General features: G+C 42.6%; 1 protein-coding gene across 1 annotated transcript in view; it reads left to right on the top strand.

The window, feature by feature from the left end:
- The window catches only part of gria4a (glutamate receptor, ionotropic, AMPA 4a), a gene marked incomplete at both ends in the record, with an annotated part of 137,125 nt that overhangs the window by 17,580 nt on the left and 93,612 nt on the right, over positions 1-25,933 (top strand). Inside the window, 2 exons of the mRNA XM_080731165.1 lie at positions 1,667-1,777; positions 21,447-21,653. Of these exons, the coding sequence (XP_080587291.1) occupies positions 1,667-1,777; positions 21,447-21,653 (318 nt within the window). The remainder of the gene's footprint in view (positions 1-1,666; positions 1,778-21,446; positions 21,654-25,933) is intronic.

Below are 25,933 nucleotides of genomic sequence, written 5' to 3'. Positions count from 1 at the left end.
CGGGCCCCCAAATAATTGGCAAAACACTAAGATTTGAATAATATAACATTGATATGCTATAAGTGCCCTCTCAAGACCATGAGTGCTGTTCTTACTATGGTGAAAGAAATGCAAATGCCCGTTCCATGCATGATACCTGAAGGCAGCGTTCAAGAGAATTGCCTTGTCCGAACTCTCTTGAACGTGAATGCAGCATCTTATGTTGAAAGAATTGCCCTCTCGGTGTAGAAATGCATGCCGTTACGCCACATCTCCAGTATTGAGTTGATTATGCTTAGTTCAGTGTGGTATCATGCACCGAAAATTGCCGACCTCCAAGCTCACAACGCGTTGTGGCGCGCTGTGAGCTTGAAGGTCTGCTATTTTCGATATTTCTACCAATAGGCCCTTTTAGAAATGTCAGCCCCTGCCTCTCTAACATTCTCTGCACGTCCCTGGAGGTTCCGGTATAGCAGTACACTGCAACGATGCTTACAAGTGATAGTGATGTACCGTTGCTTGTTAATGAAAGAAAAGCTCAACCCGCATGTCTGTTTTCAAACTGGTGGAGTGTTCCTTGGACAGCAGTGTGGGTTTAATGAAAGATTCAGCTGCTAGGATCATAGTGTCTCTCAGTACGCTCTACACAGCTCCAAAGGGAAATCTGCTCGACTGAAGAAGATCTGTTGATGTGACGCTTATTTCATTTTGTTTCCTCATTGCGTCTGTTCTGTCTGTCCGTCTGTCTGCCTCTCCATCAATGTTTATTCACATGGCTCTAGAACATAATAAGGGAAACATAATAAAATCTGCGAAGTAAATCGTTACCAAGAAATGTCTTCACCAATGTGTTTCTAAAGGTGTGTAATAATATGTACTAAAAGGTTGAAATTCAACTCCTGGGGGAAACTTCATAAAAAAACTGATGAAAGTTTGTGTTCCATTAACTTTACTATACAGGGAAAAAAACACAGAAAATAAATCTGCTTTAAGTAGCATGTGAGGGGTCAAACTAGGGGTTTTTCTCATGATGCTGAATCCATTACAAGTGCTTGTTTTGCACGAAAAACATTCCTTGGGCTACAAATGGCCCCCACAAAACGATGAAAAGTGATGACTCATCACTAAACCATCGTTTTGTGGGTCCGTTTTTAGCCCAAGGAATGTTTTTCGTGCAAAACAAATGCTTCGGTACTTGATGAACTAAGCATTATCAAGTCAATACTGGAGATGTGGTTTAACAGCATGGATTTCTACACAGAGAGGGCAATTCTTTCAACGTAAGATTCTGCATTCAAGTTCAGGAGAGTTTGGACAAGGCAATTCTCTTGAATGCTGCCTTCATGTGGCATGGAAAGAGGGGCATTTGCATTTCTTTCACCAGAGTAAAACTGCATTCATGGTCTGGAGAGGGCAATTTTTACAGACGGGTAAAAGGGCAGGGGCTCAAGCCCCCTTTGATGTCTATGTGTGCACGTGCCTGCTCTTTATCTCTTTCTCTTCTGTTTCAATCCCTCTCTCTCTCTCTCTCTCTCTCTCTCCCTCTCCCTCTCCCTCTCTCTCTCTCTCTCTCTCTCTCTCTCTCTCTCTGTCTCTCTCTCTCTCTCTCTCTCTCTCTCTCCCTCTCCCTCTCTCTCTCTCTCTCTCTCTCTCTCTCCCTCTCTCTCTCTCCCTCTCTCCCCATCAGATTGGTTATTGGAATGACATTGACAAGCTGGTGCTGGTGCAGAGTGAGAGCAGTCAGTCCAATGACAGCTCGTCGATGGACAACAGAACGGTAGTCGTGACGACAATCATGGTAATTGCTCTTCCTTCCTATAATATGTTGTGGGTGGTCCTCCTCTTCCTCCTATACGTTGGGTGGTCCTCAGTGTTGGGTTGCATTACTTTGGTTATTGCCATTTTTATATTAAACCGTAGCTTACTGTACGGTGCAGCCGCGGCTGAAGAGAAACACTCCAATTCCCGGAATGCAACAGGAGATGACGTGATCAGGAAGTCCGGTTCCCCTATCCACCTCTTTCCGCGGGAATTTACTGGAGAATGTTTTGCACCACACTGCACCACACTTCCGGTTAACAGCAGACATACAAGCTCACGTCGCGTCGCAGATGCAGCCGTTGTGAGCTTGTAGATCACACTCAGCTACGGCGCCGGAAGCTCCGTCCAATTTCTGCGCAATGCACAATGGGATGTTGGAAACTTGTGGATACAGGCCAGTGTTATGAGATTCACAAAAGTGGATTCATCTCGTAATCTAACTCCAGATCACTTTCATGTTTAAAACGAGCCCTTCTCAAAATATTGTGTTCCAGGGACCCCCCAGAAGCAAAATTTGCAAAAATGTTCGCTTAAAAAATACATATATTCAAAGATTTGCACACATTTTCATGACTTAAAAAATAGCACATCTACAAGCTCGCAGTGCAGCACTCGAGCTTGTAGGCCATCTGCTATTTTTCAATAGCTAAAGTATAAGATAATTAGGGCCCTCCACCTTGGGCCCTTGTAACTCAGTCCCACTTTCCCCCTCTTGTGACGCCCCTGACTCCCACTCCCAGAAGGCCACGGTTCTGCCACCCCAAATATTTCAAGTCTGCCTCATGGTGGCGCTATAACAGGTCGCTAAACACAGCCCTGGGTATGTAACCCGTCCCGACGGGAAGCTGAACTCTGAGAAGTGCTCTTTTTCTAGTTTCTATTTCATATTCCATATCTGTCGCAGCTATTTTACAGTGTCCCCCCCCCCCCCCCCACTATAAAGCACTCATCTAATTAGGTGGCCAACATATTATGTTATGCAATAAAGATGTCACATGCAGTACATGAGCTTGATTTGGGGCAATGCATTTTTTATTTTATTTTTTTATTTCTTGGCTTTACAATATCATAAAAGTCTAGCCCCTAAATATGAAGAAAGCTGATTCATAACTTTGTAAAAAAACATTGTCCGATTGGTCATATCCTTTTTCACTATTACTTTTAAGAAATAGTGAAAATAATGTGCTATTTTCACTATTAGTGGAATAGGGCTGCAATGTTATGGTACGTCTTGGGTTTCTAAGGAGACAGCAAAAGAGCCAGCAGTGTTGTCTACTCCAGTGGTTCTCAACCTGTGGGTCGGGACCCCCAGGGGGGTCCCCAAATTATTTTGTGTGGTCCCCTGATGATTAACTTAATGTTCAACATTGTTTTCTCAACAGTAAACAAACCAAACTTAAAGTTTAAGTCTAGCTTATGCACATTTCTAAAATGAGGAGTTTTTACCTCTGAAAGTACAAATTAAACATTGGCCAAATTGTCAAATATTAGAGGCAGAAATTGTGAATATAGCCGATCTACCTCCTCACAACGCCTAACGAGAATGTATCTGCTATTTTCACCATAGAACCGTGATATACTGTACAAAATGTAATGCTTCAACTCTTAGTGCTCGTCAAAAAATAATATCGTTATTTTGGGAGTCGCAGCCTGAAAAGTTTGAGAACCACTGCTCTACTCTACATGTTGTGGTGCGTCACTGGTTAACTGGCTGCTATTATGCAGTCTGGTCTGCATGTTGTGCAGCCAATACAGAGAGTGATTCATGCCTTATCAGCCTCAACCATTTGCTGCTCCAAAGAAAGCTGCTCTCCTCCAGTCCGTCTTACTCTCACATTCCTACTAGCTCTTTACTGGAGCTCTGCACTCAGAGGCGTCAAGTGGGTATGGTAAGGCATACAGCTGCCATACCTTGGTTACAGGGGGAAAAAATAAAATGTACTTCTTAACTGCTTTAGTGCCTATCCCGAACTAGTTCGGGATGATTTGGACCGTCCTGGGTGCCTATCCCGAACTAGTTCGGCTTTTTAAAAAAAAAATCCTGCAATCCAGGATCTTTAGAGCTCATTTTCTCTGTTCCATGCATATCCATGAGGTGTGCAAGGTTTAATCATGGCTAAATCGCCGAAAATAGGGCTTCTAAAATGCTTGGTAGCCAATTGCTAACTTCAAGCTAACATCCTGTCCCTGTTGATGACACAAAGGAAAGTGTTCAGGCTTGTAATGGCTGCGCAGGGCTTGTGCTGTTACAGCGCTTGTGGATGGGTGTTTTCTATGGCCACTGGGCGCCCTCTAGTGGTGAAAAGGTGGCATAGAATGGGTTAAAATGAATTCATCATGCCTGTTAAAGAGGCGGTGCCATAGTTTTGTACTTTGTTCTGGTTTTCATGTGTCTAGGAGGTTGACAGTAGTTCATTAGAACCCCTGGTGTGGTTGTTATGAGCAATTATGTATTCTCTTTGTATTTGGCATTTTTTTTAGCTGGAGGCTGCCACCTTGTGGGTCAAAAGTGCCGGTCCAAAAATACAGATACTGTACTTATTACATCACAGAATTAACCCCTCCCCTAATTACCATTCACCCAACACACGTGGGTGTGGCTAACATCAGCTGGGTCACCAACCACCTCACAACCAGACATACCGGTACTTAATGAACTGGTGGGTGTGGCCACATTAAACAACGCGCCAATGTGACACATTGAGAACGTGTAGATCGTCTATTTTTTGAATCGCCTAAGCCTTAGTTGGTTAATGTAGTTCTCTAGTAATAATCTAAATCAGGGGTCTTCAACAGGGGGTCCGGGACCCCTAGGGGGTCCCCAGAGTTACGACAGGGGGTCCTCCAAATCTTTGTGACAGAAACTTTTTAACCACTTGAACACTATCCATATTCTGAGAACTTTAGCCAAAAATAGCAGATCTACAAGCTCACAACACCTCGCGCTGCGAGGCGTTGTGAGCTTGTAGATCGGCTATTTTTGGCAAAGAGCTTTGGTGTAGAGGGGAAAAGAGCAGACTTAAGTACAAAGTGAAAGGTCAAGTTTATTAAGTATTGACCGTTCAAGCGGTTAAATATCTGAAAACACAAATTGACATGAATCCAAAATACACTGACGATTGTGCTGTCAAACGATGAAACTATATGGAATCTGGGGGTCCCTGCTTCATCTCTCTCTCAGCTAAGGGGTGCTCCTTGGCCTGAAAACGTTGAAGACCCCTGAACTAAAGTTTTCCAATGACTTGTAGGGGAGTAAATAGCACACTATTTGCCTGTGAGATGTCGTGCAGTAGAAGTCTCTCTCTCTGTGCTTGTCACGTCCTCGTTTAACTCAAGCACAAACATGACACTTCCTTCCCGGCTTTAAATACCTGCTACGCTCAATGCAACGCACGCACGCACGCACGCACGCACGCACGCACGCACGCACGCACGCACGCACGCACACACACACACACACACACACACACACACTGCGACAAAGGAGTCTGGGGCATACTGATAACGAACACTGAGGAGGCTTAAACGCGAAGCAGGCCCGATGCTGGCAGAGCTCCCAGTGTTGTACGTGCGCGCGTGCGCACGTGCGTGCGTGCGTGTATGTGTGTTTGTTTGTTACTTCATACAGCGTGACAGTGGTGGAAAAAGTACTCAAATGTTTTACTTATAAGTAAAAGTATCAATAGTGCAATATAGAAATACTCCGTTTGGGTGCCCCGCTGCCCACACACCAAAATACCTAGAGTGGAATCCGCCAATGCATTTCAATGAGAATGGAGCGTTTTTTTGCAGAAATCCTCTACTGGCAAAAAAACACTCTATTCTCATTGAAATGCATTGGTGGAATCTGCTTTCCTCCAATGCATTTCAATGAGAGTGAAGCATTTTCATGCCAGCAGAGGATTTCTGCAAAAAACGCTCCCTTATCATTGAAACGCATTGGCGGAACGCGGATTCCACTCTCATAGGTATTTTGGTGTGAGGGCACCCTTACAAGTAAAAGTCCGGAATTCAAAATGTACTTGAGTAAAAGTACGAAAGTATTGGCTTCAAAATATACTTGAAGTAAGCTCACAACACGTCGCATCGCGACGCGTTGTGAGCTTGTAGATGGTCTATTTTCAAATATCCGGAGGTATAATATAGGGCTAAAGTGGGTTAATGTATGTTTTATAATATAATCATTTATATCTGCAAAGTAACTAGTAGCTAAAGTTTTCAAATAATTGTAGTGGAGTAAAAGTACAATATTTGCCTCTGAGATGTAGTGGAGTCAGGACGTGCTGGCCATTGGGAAAAGCAGGACAACTCCCGAACTGCCGGCTCATTCCCAGCCGGTCCAGGCCGGCCATTAGGAAAAAAATTAAAATAAAATGCCGGCCGGTTCCATTTAGCATATTTTTTCGCAAAGCAAAGCCCTGCTTCATCATACAAGGCCGTCGCACAAAAGTAGTGAAAACAGCAGATCTACAAGTAGATCGGCTGTTTTCACTAGTTTAAATAATTTTTGTTTGTCCAAAACAAACGGTTTTGGACATACAAGGTTTCCACCCGACAACAACGAAATTTAACTCATGTAATTGGCCCACTGGCTTTTCACTTGTCATGATCTGAAATGACAAATCTTTGAGCAGCAGCAGCGCTATAGAGAGAGATCTCTCTATAGGCGCAATGAGGGCCTCTCCAACTCTTTTTCCCGGGCTGAATCAGGGGCCCAGCATGTCCCTGAGTGGAGTAGAAGTAAAAGTACTGAAAACTGGAAATACTCAAGTAAAGTACAAATACCTCAAAACTGTACTTAAGTACAGTGCGTAAGTAAATGTACTTAGTTACTTAACACCACTGCAGTAATAGCTCAATAAACAATCTACTAAACTACAAATTACATTAAGGTGACCTTTTAAAACATAGAGATCATTATTATTATTCTTATGCTAATAATAATAATTATTATTATTATTGTATTGTTTGACTACCCATTGTCGTAATTTTTCCATTATCCATGGGCAATTCTCTTTGCATTGACCTTGCATTTAATTGTGCTCTTAATATCTACACTGCTCTCCCTTGAGGTGTCAGCAATACACGTGCCAAATATGATTGTGGGGCATGTGAAGGACATGCTACTGTCCAGCCATTGTGAAGTATTATGGGACCGCAACATCACCATCAGAATCGACTTCGTTGTGACTGCAGGTTACAGGTGTAACCACATTGAGCGAAGTTTTCGCTCAAAGTGTTTCGATGTTTTCAGAAAGACAAAAGAAACGGGAGAAAGGGGGGGGTCTGGGAGAGCAAGGAGGGAAATAAAAAAGTCAAAAACATGTCAAGGAGAGGTAAAAATATCAAAGATATGTACACACACTTTGCATAAACCAGCAGGTACGGTATATTTTTGAAAAATCGTGATTTTTAATAAAATTTTGAATTAGAAATCGTGAATATATCTTTTTAAAAGCAAATGTTTGCTTCTGGGTGGTCTCTGGAAAAACATATTTTGAGATGGGGGTCCGTGGCCAAATACATGTAATTTTGGGGGTCCTTGACATGAAAAAGTTTGAGAACCACTGATTTAGAAGGATTTTCTTTTTTTTTACATGTCATGAGGTTAGACATTAATAGGAGGAGTGATGTTGTTGTGTGCGCTGTGCGGATGTATTTACGGATGTACGGATTGCGGATGCACTTTTAAGAGTACTGCAGTTGTTTTCTGGGCTGTGTTTTGCTGTTCATTAACACAGTGATTCATGTAGCGCCAGTGGAATGAGCGCCCTGAGGTTGGCTAATGTTTCTGATAATGAGATTTGGGGGGGGAAAATTGCTTTTGTACGGTGACAATCAACACAACAGGACAAGTGGGTTTTCCCCCCCTCTGTCTGAAGATGATGATGATGATAAAGTGTTGCGGCTTGTTCCTTTACATATATCATTTCATTTCATGACTTGTCGCTTATCTTCATTTTTATATTATGGACGGGAACACATTTTTGTGCTTTTACCCCTCAGGCCGGGAACACATTTTTGTGTAGTACAGTACATGTACAGTACCATTGTTTTTCTATGAAAGCCAAAGGTGTAAGCTATCAAATAGTTTGGGAATTTTGTTTCTAACTGCTACAGAGGCTGAGTAATACGTTTTCCAGAAGAAAAAAAAACGGGGGGTAATTTTCTAATCTGCCATAGGTTTTTAAGGCTTTTTTCAAATCGGACGTAGGCCTAAATGGGAAGCGCCCTATTGAAAGAACTTTCAAAAATAGCTGCAATCTACAAGCTCCTGCTTTAGATCTAGCGCATGTTGCTATGCCTATTGTTGTATTGCAGGGGTGGGCAACTTTGATGATGGCGAGGGCCACTATATTTCCACCTTCACTCCAGAGGGCCACATTGCATATTGCTATGTCCTACTTTGTCATAGTATCTCATACAAAAGAAGCAAAAATAGCAGATCTACAAGCTCAAAACGCATCACGCTGAGATGCGTTTTGAGCTTGTAGATCAGCTATTTTTGCTTCTTTTGAATTGGAATCCTGAATAATCTTTTGTAATTTTTTAATTGGAATCCTGAAATGTAACATTTTGATTTAATTTCAAACACATTTAGTAAATAGACTCATGTTAACTTTATGAACCTAAATACAAATACATTGGACATAAAAAAAATACATTTTAATACTACTATACTAGTCATTAAGCTACTAATATAGACTGACGGAATTAAAGCAGGTCATGTTTGGAATTGTAACAGCTGAAATCAATACTATATCAGTATTCCGGTATTAACCTGCGGGCCGCATTAAGTGAAGTTGGGGGCCGCATGTGGCCCCCGGGCCGCCAGTTGCCCATGTATGTTGTATTGTTTATCATTATCATTTAACCGTTTCCCATAGCCACGAGCATGTAAAAACTCCCCTTTGATTAGACACTCATTTGCCGTGCAAATCAATTCCCCAGATGAAGAGAAGTGACATCATTGTTCCATTGTGTTGGATGATGTGTTGGGTTACAGCTCTGCTGTGGTGGGTATTGTTTTAGCGTGTGTGATTAATTTGATGAGATTAGTGTTTTGATTAACCCATTTAGGCCAAGGATAATTGACCGCTTTAACAATTGAAAAATAGCAGATATACAAGCTCACAGCGCGGCACCGAGTGCCGCGCTGCGAGCTTGTAGATCTGCTATTTTTGAAAAAGTTGTGAAAATGTGTGCAAATCTTTGAATGTATGTATTTTCAAAGCGGAACGTTTGTAACTCAAATTTTGCTTCTGAGTGGTCCCTGGAACTAGATATTTTGAGATGGGGGTCCGTGGCCAAATACATATCATTTTGGGGGTCCTTCACATGAAAAGGTTTGAGCACCACTGACATGGTAGTCTCTCAAGAACAGACTAACTGAGCTCCAGTTAAGTGAAAAGGACCTTTTCTTTGACGATGGCTGGCCAGATTGTTGACATACAAACATCGTTTTTTCAAAAAACCTTAGAAGGATTCAAAAGACACTTATAGAATCGGGTCAAAATTCGAATTTTCACGATTTTTCAAAAATAGCAGATCTACAAGCTCGCAGCGCGGCACTCGGTGCCGCGCTGTGAGCTTGTATATCTGCTATTTTTCAACAGTTAAAGCATAAAATATTGCGTCATAACGTGTTCAGGCCTAAATGGATTAAAAAGGCTTGGGTAGCATTTTAATAGGCGGGATTACAGGGCCGGGAGCCCCAGGCACATTATCATAGCACACTGTTAACTGATGGATAGGTTGTCAGTCAAAGGTCCCCCTCTGTGTGTGTGTGTGTGTGTGTGTGTGTGTGTGTGTGTGTGTGTGTGTGTGTGTGTGTGTGTGTGTGTGTGTGTGTGTGTGTGTGTGTGTGTGTGTGTGTGCGCGTGCGCGTGCACGTGCGTGTGTGGGGGTGAGTGAGCACAAACGCGCGGAGGGGGTGTGTGGTAGTATTGGTGATGTTTCATGACTTGACATGCACATTGCTTAACACCGACCCTACTGGAGTTAGAGGACCATTGATATGTACCCAGGCTGGTTCCAATGTTAATGCAGGCTGCTGTGACACCTACAGCTTTTGTAAACGTTGTTGAGCTGTGAATTAAGGCGCGTTTTACATCGATGCATGTCCGTGCTCCCGATCAAAACGATTCGGGGCTGCGTGTGCGTGCGTAACACAACCAATTAGGGATGGGACGATAAGCGATATTAGCGTTTATCGTGATAAAAAAACACTGACGATGATCGTATCATGGAGATTTCAGTTATCATGATATCATCCTCCATCATACACTGGGATCAATTCACCTTTTATTTGCCGAGCTACACATCCAGTACCACTTAAACCCTCTATAATTGGTAAAGGGTACTTGTAATATACATACTTGATACATTCTTTTTTCACTCAATATCAAATGTCTTTGACAAACAATAACCGATCTACAAGCTTGTAGAGCTGCTATATTTTGGCAAATGTTCCGCCCCAGGATAATGGACGTTGGGGATATTTTGATTATCACAATAATATCTTAAATTGCGATATCTTTTGTCACAATTATCGTGATATGACATTTTCATATCGTCCCTTCCCTACAACACTGTATGTAACCCACAGTGCTCTACACACCCTTGGACCCTGCGTTTTTAGTGTTCTTGAGATGGGGTGTTGTGCGGAGAGAGACGGGACACTGGACACAATGTTTCTGGATTGTGTTTTACACCGTTGCTGCATTTATTGGCTAACAAATCCTGCTGGCAATGACTGTATAGGCTTAACTCTTTCCAAACAGAAAGAAAACATTACCAAAGATGGCGCCCGCAGTTGCCGAGTTAGCAGTAACTATTTGTTTTTTGGACACACTGACGACTTATTTGTGAACAAAACTTTAGGGGATGAAAAATTACCAGATATACAATTAGTGTAAAAATCACTTTTGCCAATATCTAATTTGGTACAGGCATTATAGGAATTAACCTAGGACAAATTGCAATGGAAACTCTTTCAACTTTTTTGGTTTCATAAATATGTTTATGAAACCAAAAAAGTGTGGAACATATCAAAAAAGCTGCTGAAAGTTTGGGTCCCATTAACTTTACTATAGTGCCTACAGAAAAAAAAGAAAAAGAAAAACTAAATCTGCTTTAAGTAGCATGTGAGGGGTTTAACTTAGGGGTTTTTCATGATTCTGAATCCATTGCAAGCATTTGTTTTGCACAAAAAAAAACAAAAAAAATACTCCCACAAAACTGTGCAAAGTGATGACCCATCACTAAACCATAGTTTTGTGGGGCCATTTTTAGCAGAATGAATGTTTTTCTTATAGGCCTATAGTAAAATAATGGGACCCAAACTTTCAGCATCTTTTTCAATATGTTCCACCACTGGGATTTCTTTGGGCTTTTGATATGTTGTTACCAACATATTTATGAAACAAAAAGAGTTGAAAGAGTTTTTGTTGCAATTTGTCCCTAGGTTAACCCCTTATTGTCCATAGAATACCTGTACTATTACTGCACTTAGCTTAATGGGACCAAAAGGTGAAAGAACTTTGCGACAGCGACACCTACTGACAATAGGCTCACATAAATAATCCTCAGTCTCATTAGTACAGCCTGACAGGCGAGGAGCTCAACAGTCTGACGGTATTGCCAAGTGGAAACTGTTCAGAAATCTGGTGGTTATGGATTTGAGTCCATGGGCCATACAAGATGTCGCCGTAGGTCGCATTTACTACCAAAACCTCCACCGGCTGTCCGTCTGTCTGTCTGTCTGTCTGTCTGTCTGTGAGTCAGTCACACTTTTGCCCTGCTCATATCTCCACAACCGTTGCCCCCATCCATGCCAAATTTTGCACACACACTCCTTACCTGCCAAACTACAACCTCCAAGGACCCCCGGAGCTCCAGGGACCCCCAGGTCCCTGGGGGACCCCCAGGTGTAAAAGAATGTCCGTCCGTGAGGCACACGTCACACGTCACACTTTTGCCCTGCTCATATCTCCACAACCGTTGCCCCCATCCATGCCACATTTTGCACACACACTCCTTACCTGCCAAACTACAACCTCCAAGGACCCCCGGAGCTTCAGGGACCCCCAGGTCCCTGGGGGACCCCCAGGTGTAAAAAATGACCAAATGTGCAAAAATGACCAAATGACCACCCCAACGGGGCTGCTCACGGGGAATTCCTGGGGACCACCCACTCCTGCTGCTCCAGAACGGATGCAAAAGTGGTGACGCCCCCAGTGGAGGACCCCCTCCACTGCAGCTCACATAAAATGCCGTAACTCGGCCTAGGAGCGTCCGGGAGAGCCGGGGCCGGTACCTATTCGTCCGCCAAGGCAACGCGGAGACCCCACCCCTCATTTCTCACATGGCCCTCTTCTAGCGCCACCTACAGGCCGATTTTTAAAACACATTTTTGGCCACTGCTCCTACAGTTTTGGCCCTAAAATCACGCAAATCGCTACACAGTATGTCTACACTCATCCCATCAACATGAATCTGTCCCATATAGCGCCACCTTCAGGCCGATTTTTAAAAACACATTTTTGGACACTGCTCCTACAGATTTTGCCCTAAAATCACGAAAATCACTACACAGTATGTCTACACTCATGTCATCAACATGGATCAGGAAGATTTTGGAAAACACATTTTTGCCCTATTTGTGGAGATAAGTGACCTACAGTCGCTTATCTCCCGATTAGGGAGCCTTACTGGTCTGTAGATTATATTTTGGTTATTATGACGAACGCTTCCTGAGTCACAGCTAAATTGGTGTTATCAGCTGCTAAAGTTGGTGTCCCATTAACTCTGAATCCATTGCAAGCATGTGTTTTGCACACAAAAAAATATTCCTTGGGCTAAAAACCGACCCACACAACTATGGTTTAGTGATGAAAAATTAGGAGTCATCACTTTTACCAGTTTTGTGGGGGCCGTTTTTAGCCCAAGGAATGTTTTTCGTGCAAAACACATGCTTGCAATGGATTCAGAATAATGAACAAACCTTAGTTTAACCCCTTGTTTGCTACATGTACTATTGTTCAAATCCCACTGTCAACAAAGATATTCTGTATCTTTTTTTTTGTGTCTTCTTCATCTGCATAATTATTCTCCTGAAAGTCATCACCTTTTTCTTCATCATCATCTCATTACCATCTTCTATGGGCCCTGCTGCCACTTGCGTATTTACTTGCGCCAGCAGAGTGTGCAAGCACTGCATTCGGCTGTGTGTGTACGTATGTCCAGAGCCGTTTCTGGGCCCATGGGGGCCCTAAGCATGATTCTGCTATTGGGCCTTCCTGCAGGCGCGAGCGTAGTGAGCGCCCGCGGAAAAATAATAGGCCTAATATTTTTATCGTTTTTTTAATCCATTTTATAATGGAAATATATATATATATAATATATATAAATGAATAAATAAAAAACGAAAAAAAAAACAGGCAACTTATTTTTGCTATGTTTGATTTGTTCTTTTCTTATTTAAATAAAAAATGAAATCTTCCCCATAGGGGTGCTGGAACACCTGCAGCATCCCTAGTTCCCATGCTGTTCCCATGCTCCTGCACAGTGGCCACTGTGCCAAAACATCACATTCACTTTCTCTTTCAGCGGTGTGGAGATGCGCGGAAGCAAAACAAGTCACCACAGTTTGATTTGATCGTGCTTAGTCAATTATGAAGGGATTTTAAAAATTAAAACGTCTCCATATTGCTTGGGAAGTCTACTTCGCAGAGAAACCGTGGCCTTTGCGATTCGCTAATCGCGAGATTTCGCATCGCGATTTCGGTTCGAAAACGATTATGCAGCAGTAGTTCTTTTCTGCTGAGGAGGGGGCGGTGGGGGGCCTTTTGATCGGCGGGGGCCCTACGCAGAGTGCGTAGTCTGCGTATACGGCCCGCCGGCGCTGCGTATGTCTGTGTTTTTTTAAGCCCGTAGCCCAATCAGGGACCAGGGATTTCTGGCGCTGTTGGTAGTCATGGCTGCCAGTTCCCACCTGATGTCGTGTGGGAGTTCAGACCGCTCCAGACTGTACTGAGTGACCGCTAGCTTGCATAAGGACTTCAGGTTAGGATTTAAGTCTAGAATGTACAGGTCACCAGAAAGAAGGTTGTTATCTTTGAATCCTCCATGGATGATAATACAATCTCCCACCATGCAACAGCACATCCCAGACATCCTACAGGGACCTTTCCCCTTGGGCTCAACCCGCTTCCAGGAAAAGGTCTCTGGACTGAATTTCCACAGATCATTGAAGTACTGGTTCATGTTGTAACCACCAAATATGTAGAGCTCTCCATTGTAGACAAAGGCTGAATGATGACAACGTTCTTCTGGCATAAGGTGTCCAGAAGGCTTGCTCAACCAACAGTTGGTCTCGGTGTCAAACACTCTGAAGCTGTTGTAGTCGTCGCCCCCACGGCCCCCAAATACAAACATCTTTGTCCCGATGATGGTGGCAGAGTAACCATATGAAGCGGGAGGTGGAGTTCCTCTGGTGGTAATTAAAGACCAGTCCATTATGCTGGTGTCCAACTTGTAGATGGCATTATTATATCCAGTCAGCTGGGTGTATCCTCCAAATACATACATGACCTTAGCCAGAACACAGGCGGAGTGGCAGTCCCTTGCTTCTGGAATAGTCCCAGAAATATTGGGTTTGAACCAGCTGTGATTGTCAACATCAAAGGCATAAAGCACATTGCAGTAAGGATAGCCTCCTCCCCAGATGTAGACAATCTCTTCTACCAGCACAGCTGTGTGGCCACGGCGCCTGGAGGGAACCTCAACGGGACTTTGTCCTCTTCTATTTGTCACTGGGGGCAACTTCCTCCAACGCAAAGACACTGTGTTGAAGATGTGGACTTCAATCTGATGACTGTTGTATCCTCCAAATGAGTACAGCTTGTGTCCAGCTACCACAGAAGTAGTTTTATAACCCTTAGGTCCTCCTTTCAGATCTATTGTCCAGTGAATCATTTCTCTCACCAGCACCACTTTGAATCAGTGCAACACATAACAAGTTGTTAAACTACAGTTTTAATTAGTTGGAACAAGTTGTTGAATGACACTTTGTTAATTGGAGATTACTTTTAAAGGACAGTTACATAGGTTGTGATGACAATGTTGTGATGTCATTGCCGATGCCGTAATTATGTAGAATATTTATTGGAATATCCATCCATTAATATTGATGAAATCAGGGATCTCCATGTATGGGCATAAAAGGGATTATTTTAGAGTGGTTCCCATGACATCACAACACACAATCCCTTTTATGCCCATACATGGATCCCTATCCGAACCAGCCACACAGATATGGGCCATGGCTTGGCCATCTGGCCAGTGATGTATATCGATGACATCAGGGATCTCCATATATGGGCATAAAAGGGATTCTGAATACCCATATTTGGACTTTTACATATATGGTGATGGTAGACAGCTCCACATATTGAGAGAGAGAATAAAATAAAATAAAAGTCCATATATAGGCATTCCCATATGAAGTTCTGTTAGATTTGTGCTTAATATTGATATATAATATTGACATCAGGGATCTCTATATATGGTCTTAAAAGGGAATCTGGGGAATACCCATATATGGACTTATGGACATCGGCGAGGGGATCGTGCCTGAACATGATGTGGATGACAGTGGCAGAGATCGACGCGTCAACGAAAACCCCTCCTTGGAGTTCACCTGTGATGTCACAGTGATGTGTCACAGTCACATCAGAGCATGATGTCAGAATGGCAAACCCATAGACAGTAAAAATGTGTACACGTCTACACGTCTACAGACAAGCCTTGACATTTCTCATGGTACACTGCGACCTTCGGTCGCAATAATAACTCCATTGGTTACACAGGGTCTTTTTGGGGGCATTTCCAAAAAAAGTAGTGGTATATTTGACACGTTGTGAGCTTGTAGATCTGCATATTTTCTTTTCCTGTATAATAAAATTCAAGGAGCTATAGTCAACTTTTTCTGGAAAAACGGATGCTAATTGTTCGTAAATATTTTATAAAAAAAAATGCTTCATATGTGTTTCTGTTCAAAAATGTCCACAAAAAGCGGCAATTGTCAGGCTGACACTTTGTTTACATCTTATCAATCTGTATAAAAGAATAGACTAGGATGTAAACAAAGTGTCGGTCTGAGAAAGGCCAGAATTATTATTGTATCATTATTTTACGCTTTTTGTTGACATTTTTTATCAGAAACACATAATGTTGCATATTCTTCCATAAAATATTTAGAAATTTGTTTTATTTTAGCGTCCGTTTTTCAAGAAAAAGTTGACTATAGCTCCTTTAATGTGCCACCAACTTTAGCAGCTGATAGCACCAATTTAGCTGTGACTCATAATATCATAATAAACCAAAATATAATCTACAGATATAGTGCTTCTCAAAAATGTAATCTTTGCCACCTTTCCAAGAGCGACTTCTCGTATGGCCCATGGACTATTTGGTATATCGCTTGCCGTGACCGTGGCAGCGGCGTGAACAGACTGTGGCTTTAGGGTCCAGTCATTATATGAAAAAACCTCAAACAAATTGCAATAGTAGCAAACTCAACTGATTATGTATCCTCAATATGTCCTTAGTGAGGGAAAAAAAGTCCCAAGGAATCCCATCGGGGCAAAGTTTTGAAAACGACCTACCTACCTTCAATTACTATACACTACAATATAAAGGAAAAAAATGACTGAAAAAAAATCTGCTTTAAGTGGGATGTGAGGGGTCAAACTAGGGGTTTTTAATTATTCTGAATCCATTGCAAGCATTTGTTTTGCATGAAAAACATTCCTTGGGCTAAAAACGGACCCCAAAAGACTGTGAAAATTGATGACTCATCACTAAACCATCGTTTTGAGTGGCCATATCTTGCCCAAGGAATGTTTTCAAAACTTTGCCCTGGTGGGATTCCTTGGGACTTTTTTTTCCCTCACTAAGGACATATTGAGGATACAAAATCAGTTGAGTTTGCTACTATTGCAATTTGTTTGAGGTTTAGCCTAATTTTGGCCTAAAATGACTGGACTATTAGGGTTGTGAGCGTCCTTGTGGATCCGCTCAGCCTTGGCTGCACCTCGCCTCTCCTATTACCGTCCCTGCAGGGAGGGAGGGCTGACCTCCCATGATGCACTGGGCTGTCCGAACCACCCTCCGCAGCGCTTCACGGTTCGAGGGGCGACGCGGTTCCCGCATAACAAAACAATTTGCAAGACAAATGGCAACGTGAACACGGGTACTGCATATGTGACTGAGGCTGGAGGAAACGTCCAAATGTCGGCGATTTTAAAACAGTAGAAAAGTGAGAAAATGAAGTCAATGTCGTTTTTTGTATTTTTCGTTTTTTTTCCATATCACACAAGTTCGAATTTAGAACAAGGGTTTCATGTCAAAAGATAGTTGTTTTAAGGTACTACAATGGCTTCTTTTATTTGTTAAACTAGGCTGCTTTTGTAAGGGATTATCCATGTTTTTTGGGGGAGGAGATATTGCGCTCTGAGAACTCATTGTCTCGAATTACACACTTTGAGCACCGCCCCATACAGCGTGGTGCATCTGGTTGTAGTGTGTAAACACTCTCAGTGACTAACTTCATCTCGCTAATGTTATTGGTTTGCAGAAGACAGTATTCTGGAAGGATTTATTTTTTGATTTATACGTCGTGATCTGACTCTCTGAGTCGCTCTCGGGCACACAAAGAAAGACGCGGCGATGATGGCTTCTCGTAATGGAACAGCCGGCGCTAGTGGGAAGCTAACGCTATACTAACCTCGCCTCACCAGGCTTTATAGCTCAGTTGTTACTCAAGCTCACTGCAGCCCATGAACGGACACGTTTCTCCTTTCTGTGTCCGAGCTAGAGTGCCCTAAAAAGTGTGTTTTGCAAGCCCGCCCGCCGCTTCCCACGTTCTTACTACAAAACGGGCTGCAAATGTGCTCTGTGTTGCTAATGCTCCTAAGAAAGAAAATGTGTAAATCCATTGATCCAAACTGTAGAAGACAGTGCTTCTGCTTTAGCTGTCTGCTTTAGCTGTGTACAGCAGATGCTCCGCAAGCTTCGTAGCCAACGTTAAAGAGTACACTGTAAACACTTTCTTTTGTAATAGACTTTTTTTTACACTGTAAAAACCTTTTCTTTTCTAATACACTATTTTAGTGAAAAATAAAAACTACAAAAAGAAGAAAATGACAGGATGAGCATATAAGGAGGGGAGGAGGTAGAAAAGACCACTGGCCACTATTTCTGACATGGCTGCAAGCACTATAGCACAATATATTACCTACTAAATAGTAGTTTTAAATAATTGTAGTGGAATAAAAGTACATTTGAAGTTGACAGCTATACCACTGTGGGTCTGGTTTGACTTGGGGGGAGTGATTTAGGGGTGTAGGTAAGTACCTATTGTCCCTCCCATTGTCACACTCCTTGCATTAAAATGGCTTTTAAGCACTTTGGGGTTTATGGTGCAACAAAAAATGCACCATAAATGTCCATAACTTCTTCAAATATGCTCCAATTTCAACAAATGATACATCATATGAAAGCTTAGATTCTGTACTTGGATAATATGTACAAAAAAGAAAAATGACCAATGCAGACATAAGGAACGAAGTACCAGACCTAGTCACATATGTCCAGGGGCGCCACAAGGGGTGGGGGGGGGTGGGGGAGTGGGACTGAGTTACGAGGGCCCAATGTGGAGGAGGGGCCTTGATTATTTTAAGCTTTAACTATTGAAAACAGCAGATCTACAAGCTCACTGCCGCGCTGCGAGCTTGTAGATAAGATATTTTTGAAAAGTCGTAAAAAAGTGTGCAAATCTTTGAATATGAATATATGAAAAACTCAAATTTAGCTTCTGGGGGGCCCCTGGAACTAAATATTTTGAGATGGGGTTCCGTGACCAAATACATATAATTTTGGGGGTCCTTTGAGCACCACTGACATAAAAACATGTTTTTTTTCCAAAAAACCTTCAAAGACTTTTTAACGTTTTTTCAAAAATAGCAGATCTACAAGCTCGCAGCGCGGCACTCAGTGCCGCGCTGTGAGCTTGTAGATCTGCTATTTTTCAATAGTTAAAGCACAAACTAACGCAGTGAACCCTTGGACCCAGGGCCCAGAATTTGGTGCGACACCCCTGCATTATGTCCGTACGGATTTGCCCGCTCATGTGTCATTGTGTGCATCCGTGCGAGTCTCTGTTGTTTGTGAGTTTAAAATGTGCTCCCGTTCGATGAATGCAATTCAACAAGTCATCTCCACACGGCGAAATTCCAAAATGTGCAGTCGCGTGCCCTCAAGGAGATATGCACGAATTCCCCGCTTATGATACTTTATCAAAGACGGCGCGTTTCTCTTCTTTTTTCCTTTGTTCGTTTCTTTGCTGTCAGCGGCGGTGCTGTTGTGTTGAGGTGCGTTTCCCAATGGGGAGCGTTTTGTATGCATGAGGCACAAAGCAGCCAGTCAGAGTTGTAAAGCAAGATAAATCCCCCTCCCCAAAACACAATGGCCTTTTAAAAAGCCGTCTGTTAAAATTCTCCGCCTGCCATGTAAACGCCAGTGCGTTGTGGGGCTGCTGGGATTCACGCTGAAAGGCTTTGACTTCTACTCTACTGGACAGGTTATTTGGGAAGTTTATTCCTCTCACACGAAACAAGAAATCAGTGCTTCTTCTGTTGTTCTTTGGGTTGCTTGTGGTGTTACTATGTCCAGTCCACAACAATGCAACTCCTTGCAAACCTGCAATCGTTATCCCCAAACAGTGGTGTCAGTTCAGCAAAAGCTAAGGTATGGCAACATGACTGGTGTCTTGCACGCGCACCGCGCGCGTGCAAGGGGGGGCGCCCAGCGCCCAGCGCAACACTTGTGGAATACTTTCAGCCGTCTGTAAACGAGAAAATACTTTGTTTTGTTTTTTGGTTTTTAGTCAAATTAGCCTGATAACTCCAGGGAGTTATCAGCCTGTCGGTCTGTTATGTATGGACAACCATCGCGGAGCCAGCCATTATCCCTTACATAAACTCTGAACAGAGCCGCCGCATGGGTAGTGCGAGGGGTGCGGTCGCACAGGGCCTCGCACCTGGGGGGCCTCGCACCTGGGGGGGCCTCGCATTTCTTCCCGACGGCTCTGACTCTGAGTGAACATGCTCTGGCTTTAGTGAGTAACGGCACAAAAGCAGTGCTACTAAATTATTTTTTATTTTAGCAAGTGGCCATTTAGAAATACTTTATTACAAAGTAAAAGTCCTGTATTAAAAATCTTACTTGAGTAAAACTACACAAGTATTGGCATCAACATAATATATACTTACAGTACCCAAGTAAAAATACTAATTTATGTTTCCTAAACTTGTTCATCTACGGCAGTAATTGTCGGGCAGAAACCTCTTAACTCATATTTTAACTTTTTTTCGCAAATTGATGGTCTTTCTATGTCACACAAAAGTAGCAAAAATAGCCGATCTACAAGCTCAAAACACGTCGCAGTGCGATGCATTTTGAGCTTGTTGGTCATCTATTTTTCCCTTTTTTAAATTTTATTTTATTTTTGCTATTGTTGAATTGGAATCCTAAAAAACTATCCACGGGTTTCCAACGCCCCATAGTGCATTGCGCAGACGTTGTACCGAGCTTCCGGCGCCGCAGCCGAGTGTGATTTACAAGCTCACAACGGGCTGCATCTGCGACGCGACGTGAGCTTGTATGTCTGCTGTTAAACCGGAAGTGTGGTCCAAATAATCTCCAGTAAACTCCCGCGGAAACAGGTGGATAAAACTAAAAAATATAGACTGGAAGTAATTAAAGCGGGTCATGATTTGAATGTTTAGAATTGTAACGGCTGAAATCAATAACATATATCGGTAGGCCTATTTCAATTTCTATTCCTGCGGACCGCATTAAGTGAAGGTTGGGGCCGCATGTGGATGTGGCCCCCGGACCGCCAGTTGCCCATGTATGGTCTACGGGGGCTCACAATATGTTGCATTGCGATGCATCATGACATTGTAGTTAAAATGTAGTCTTTTTGAAAATGTCCTTAACCCTGCAAGGCCCAGCGTTGCTTTTTGGCAACATTTTTTAAATCATTTTTTAAAAAATGTTATAATTAGTTTTCCTGTTCTTTTTTCACATTAACATCACCATTAAATCCTATTGTTTAGTATTACAATGCCATTGGCCACGATATTTGCATATAAATACCCCCCACAGAGAATGACATTCACACCTCCCAGAGAAGTTGAAATTCCAGCGTCTGGACGAACAACATCTCACTTTTTAACTGAAGCTATTCCTCACTAAAACATAAGTAAAATGCCTGTAATATTGTTTTTCGTGATCATTAGAATGTCTAGAACATGTACATATGTTATTATTGTGAAAAATATCCCCAAAATGCAAATTAGAGCATGATTTATGATTTATGATTTATGGCTATAAAACCTTACAAAAACATTATTCAATATTTTTTAACATTACATTTTCCTGTGATTAGGACTCCTACAACACCATCTGATTTTTATTTTATTTTTTTGGGCCAGTAGAAATTAATTTGGGTCTTGCAGGGTTAATTCCTGGGTTCACTCCAAACAGACGTGTGTGTATTTTTTTCCCCTCTTTGGTAGGAGGGGCCCTACGTCATGCTGAAGAAGAACTGGGAGTCGTACGAAGGCAACGAGCAGTTCGAGGGCTACTGCGTGGACCTGGCCTCCGAGATCGCCAAACACATCGGAATCAAATACAAGATCTCCATCGTACCGGACGGCAAGTACGGAGCCAGAGACCCCGAGACCAAGATATGGAACGGAATGGTGGGAGAGCTCGTGTACGGGGTAAGATATGGAGCGGAATGGTGGGAGAGCTCGTGTACGGGGTAAGGAAGGAAGGGCAGACTGATGGGGTGAGAGGAGGAAGAGAGAGGAAATCCCCACCCCAGACGATTAACTTAATGTGCAACATTGTTTTCTCAGTCAACAGTAAAGAAACCTTTAACCAACATACAGTTTAAGTGTATAGAGGCTATCTGCACGTTTCTAAAGTGACAATTTAAGGACGTTTTAATACCTCTAAAATGACAAATTAAACAATGGCAAAATTTTAAAATATTAGAGGCAGAAACGCCATGCAACGCGATGTATGCAATGCGATGTAGTGCCTCAACTCTTAGTGCTCAGTTTACAGTTTACAATTTAGGCATTTAGCAGACACTTTTAATCCAAAGCGACTTATATAATAAATAACAATAAAAACATCACAATAATAAACAAGATAATGTTAGTACATCAACAGCAATATAACAAATGCAAATGGATATCTATCTAGAAAAAAACACAATATAATCAAGTTCTAAAAAACAAATGCTAAGTAACTAGCTTCATGTATGGTCATTGATTTTTCAGTAGTGCTAAGGGTTTAGGTGGAGTCTGAAAAGGTGAGTCTTCAGTCCACGGCGAAAGCTAGCGAGTGAGTCCGTTGTTCTAAGTGCGACAGGGAGTTTATTCCACAACTCGGGGGCCAGGAGGGCAAACTGTCTCGGACAAGTGGATTTTTGCCCTGGAGTTTTTAGCGAGGGTTCTGTCAGCATCCCTGTGTTGGCTGATCTAAGTGAACGGGTGGGGGTGTAGGGGTTGATCAGGTTTTGGAGGTATGGAGGAGCCATACCTTTGGCTGCTTTGAAGGTCAGCATCAGTGTTTTGTATTCAGTGCGGGCCGCAACCGGGAGCCAGTGGAGGCTGCGGAGAAGGGGAGAGACATGTGAGAACTTAGGCTGGTTGAAGACCAGTCGTGCCGCGGCATTTTGGATCAGTTGGAGAGGTTTAAGTGCACATGCCGGGAGACCAGTGAGGAGAGAGTTACAATAGTCTTTGATATGACAGATGTCTGAATGAGGAGCTGGGCTGCCTCCTGGGTGAGGTCTGATTTTACGGATGTTATAGAGTGTGAAACTACAGGACCAGATGACTGATGCAATGTGTGCCTTGAATGATAGCTGGCTGTCCAGGATCACACCAAGGTTTCTAGCAGTAGGAACTGAAGTCACCAATGCATTATCTATGGAAATAGTGAGATCTTGCCTGGGGCAAGACTTAGCTGGGAAGAAGAGTAGCTCCGTCTTGTCCGGGTTCAGCTTGAGGTGGTGGGCTGACATCCACTGTGAGATGTCGGCCAGACATGCAGCAATGCATGTCTGGGGGGGGAGGACAAAAAACAGTTGAGTGTCATCAGCATAGCAGTGCTCGTCAGGGTGGGGGGTCCCCACTTGCGGGTCACAGACTGAAAAGGTCGAGAACCACAGGGTTAATGGACAGGGCCAGAGAGGGACAATATTGAAGTTACTGGACAGAAGTTGAGAGAGGGATAGGCGGACAGGAGGACAGATCAGATCAGATAGGGCCTTTATTGATCACAAAAAGGGACAGTTGCCAAAGACTGCACAGTAGTTAAGATACAGATTAACAGGTTAAGGATAAAGCCATGTTGATGTATGATAGGAAAGACATCATGTGTCCAATGCAACACCATCAATAATTGGCAAATAACATCAATACAATTTACAATATGCATTATACAACACATACAACCTCTAGACAACCTCTACATCCATGGTGTTGTATTTGTGTTTATTTTTAGCTGAGACTAAATGAAACGTCAGTGGTGGACTGGACAGTAACAAAGTCTATTTACTTGAGTCAGTGCATTCATTAGGTGGTTTCACAGAGTTTACAAGGCTCTATAAATTCACTGAGAAAACAATACACTTGCTGGAGTGCACCACAAAATAGTGACACGGCAGCAACAACATTTATTTACAAGCTAAATACTCCAGTGCTCAGTTGACTGAGCAACTCTCAGTTCTAGTAAGGAGATATTTGACCAGGAGTGTCTATACCAGGGATCTTCAACGTTTTCAGGCCAAGGACCCCTTAGTTGAGAGAGAGATGAAGCAGGGACCCCCTACCTATAACCTTTCCATAGATTCCATATAGTTTCATTGTTTGATAGCACAATTGTCAGTGTATTTTGGATCTTTTTGTGTTTTCAGATATTTAACCACTTGAACAGTCAATACTCAATACACTTGACCTTTCACTGTACTTAGTCTGCTCTTTTTCCCCTATACACCAAAGCTCTTTGCAGAGGCGTAGTGAGCATGTAGATCTGCTATTTTTGGCTAAAGTTCTCAAAATCTGGACACTAGGGTTCAAGTGTTTAATATATCTATCACTCAAAGATTTGGAGGACCCCCTGTAGTAATTCTGAGGACCCCCTGTTGAAGACCCATGGTCTATACAGTACTTTCACTCTAGCACTGGGGTTGTGTAATATATGTGCTATATTGGTTTGCATACAGTGCAATATGGATTTATTGTCTGCAACCTGCATAGTTGTGATTAAATATAGGTCTATCATAGTGGAAACCTTGTACTGTATGTCCAAAACCGTTACATTTCAGGAAAATGGAGAAAAGAACCATGTGTTCCGAAGGATCCAATGTAGTTATTAGTCGCAAGCTAGTGTTGTGAGCTTGTAGATCTGCAATTTTTTCAGCTTTAGGCTTACGGTAAAAATGGCATTCATAAAACGCTGTCCTAAAATGTAGGGCTGTCACGATATGACATTTTACATGATGATTAATTGTCACTCAAATTATTAACGATTTAATTGTGTTGTTGTTGACAATTGCATTTCTGTCTGGCTTGTAGGCTTTGCACATGGCACATTTGACATGTAGCCTAAATATACAAAGAAATTACCGACATATTTGTCAACTTTATACTTAAAAAAGAACATTGATAGTGGAAATAGCTGATCTACAAGCTCACAACGAGCTGATGCGACGCGTTGTGAGAATGTAGATCTGCTATTTCCTGTTTCAAAACATTTTAACATGGAAAGATAGGATTAATTGCGATTATGTAAATAACTTTGATTAGACGATTATGTAATAATTGTGACAGGCCTACTAAAATGTTGATATCCTCACAAGACACACACACACGCAGGCATGCACACGCACACACACACACACACACACACACACACACACACACACACACACACACACACACACACACACGCTCACTCAGGCAGCCTCATTGCGATCGTTTTGCAATTCCTTGGAGGCTAGGCTAATTAGCCTGGGGCCTCCTGTGTGTGTGGAACAGGAAACGGTAGACGTACGTTGGTTTGCGGTTCTGCTTCATCAGCTCTGAATCATTCCACACGGTCCCAGCTGTCAACAACTCACTGCTCTACTGTCTGCCTGCCACCGGGGGCAAACCCCAACACAATGAAGATATCCACTGAATGAGGGGCAATTCTCGCTATTTCTACGTGTCATTATTTCGACTAAGGGTTAGGGTTAGGTTTAGGCATAGTTTTACTGAGGTTAGGGTTAGGGTTAGGTTTAGGCATAGTGGTTAAGATTCACCAGATTAGCATTCACCAGCGTCGGCAGGTTAACATTCACTCGTGTCAAACAAATGGAACGTCGAACAAGTGTTATGATCAAGTGTCGATGAACGCCTTATACTTGATCATACTGTACTGTCTCAAAAAAGTAGAAGATCACAACAGTAGCACATATAGAAGATCTAGGCATAATTTGAGTTTGTAGGACTATATGCTACTTTAGAAATTTGAATTTGGATCCTGAAATGTAACAGTTTTTTCACCCAAAGCCAATTAGAGATATTGATTACTCACGCCATGCAGACTTGAGTTCAATAATATTTTTGTTGCATTCCTAAGACAATAATTTGATTACAATAAATGTACCCCCATTGATTTTGGATGTGGACCCAAATGCATTCGGGTCCCCATCCGGAATCAATGGGGGTAAATTTACACACTTTTACCACCGTGGCACCTGAGTGCCTGGGTTTTATTCAATTTGATAGCGTTCACTTCCTTCACCAAAAGCCAGAGAAATTATGTTTTTGACTCAATAGTAGAACATACACGTGTGTGTTTGTGTGTGCGCGTGTGTGCGGCGTGCATGCGTGTGTTTGCGTGCGACCGTGCCTGCATCCATGAGTGAGTGAGGCCTTGATGGATGGTTAATATTCCGTGCACATTCCCTCCACGTGTCCATGAATTACTCCTCTGTTGC

Source organism: Nannobrachium achirus (genome assembly GCF_963921795.1).
Source record: "Nannobrachium achirus genome assembly, chromosome: 8".
Lineage (NCBI taxonomy): Eukaryota > Metazoa > Chordata > Actinopteri > Myctophiformes > Myctophidae > Nannobrachium > Nannobrachium achirus.
This window is presented reverse-complemented; position numbering and strand designations above follow the sequence as displayed.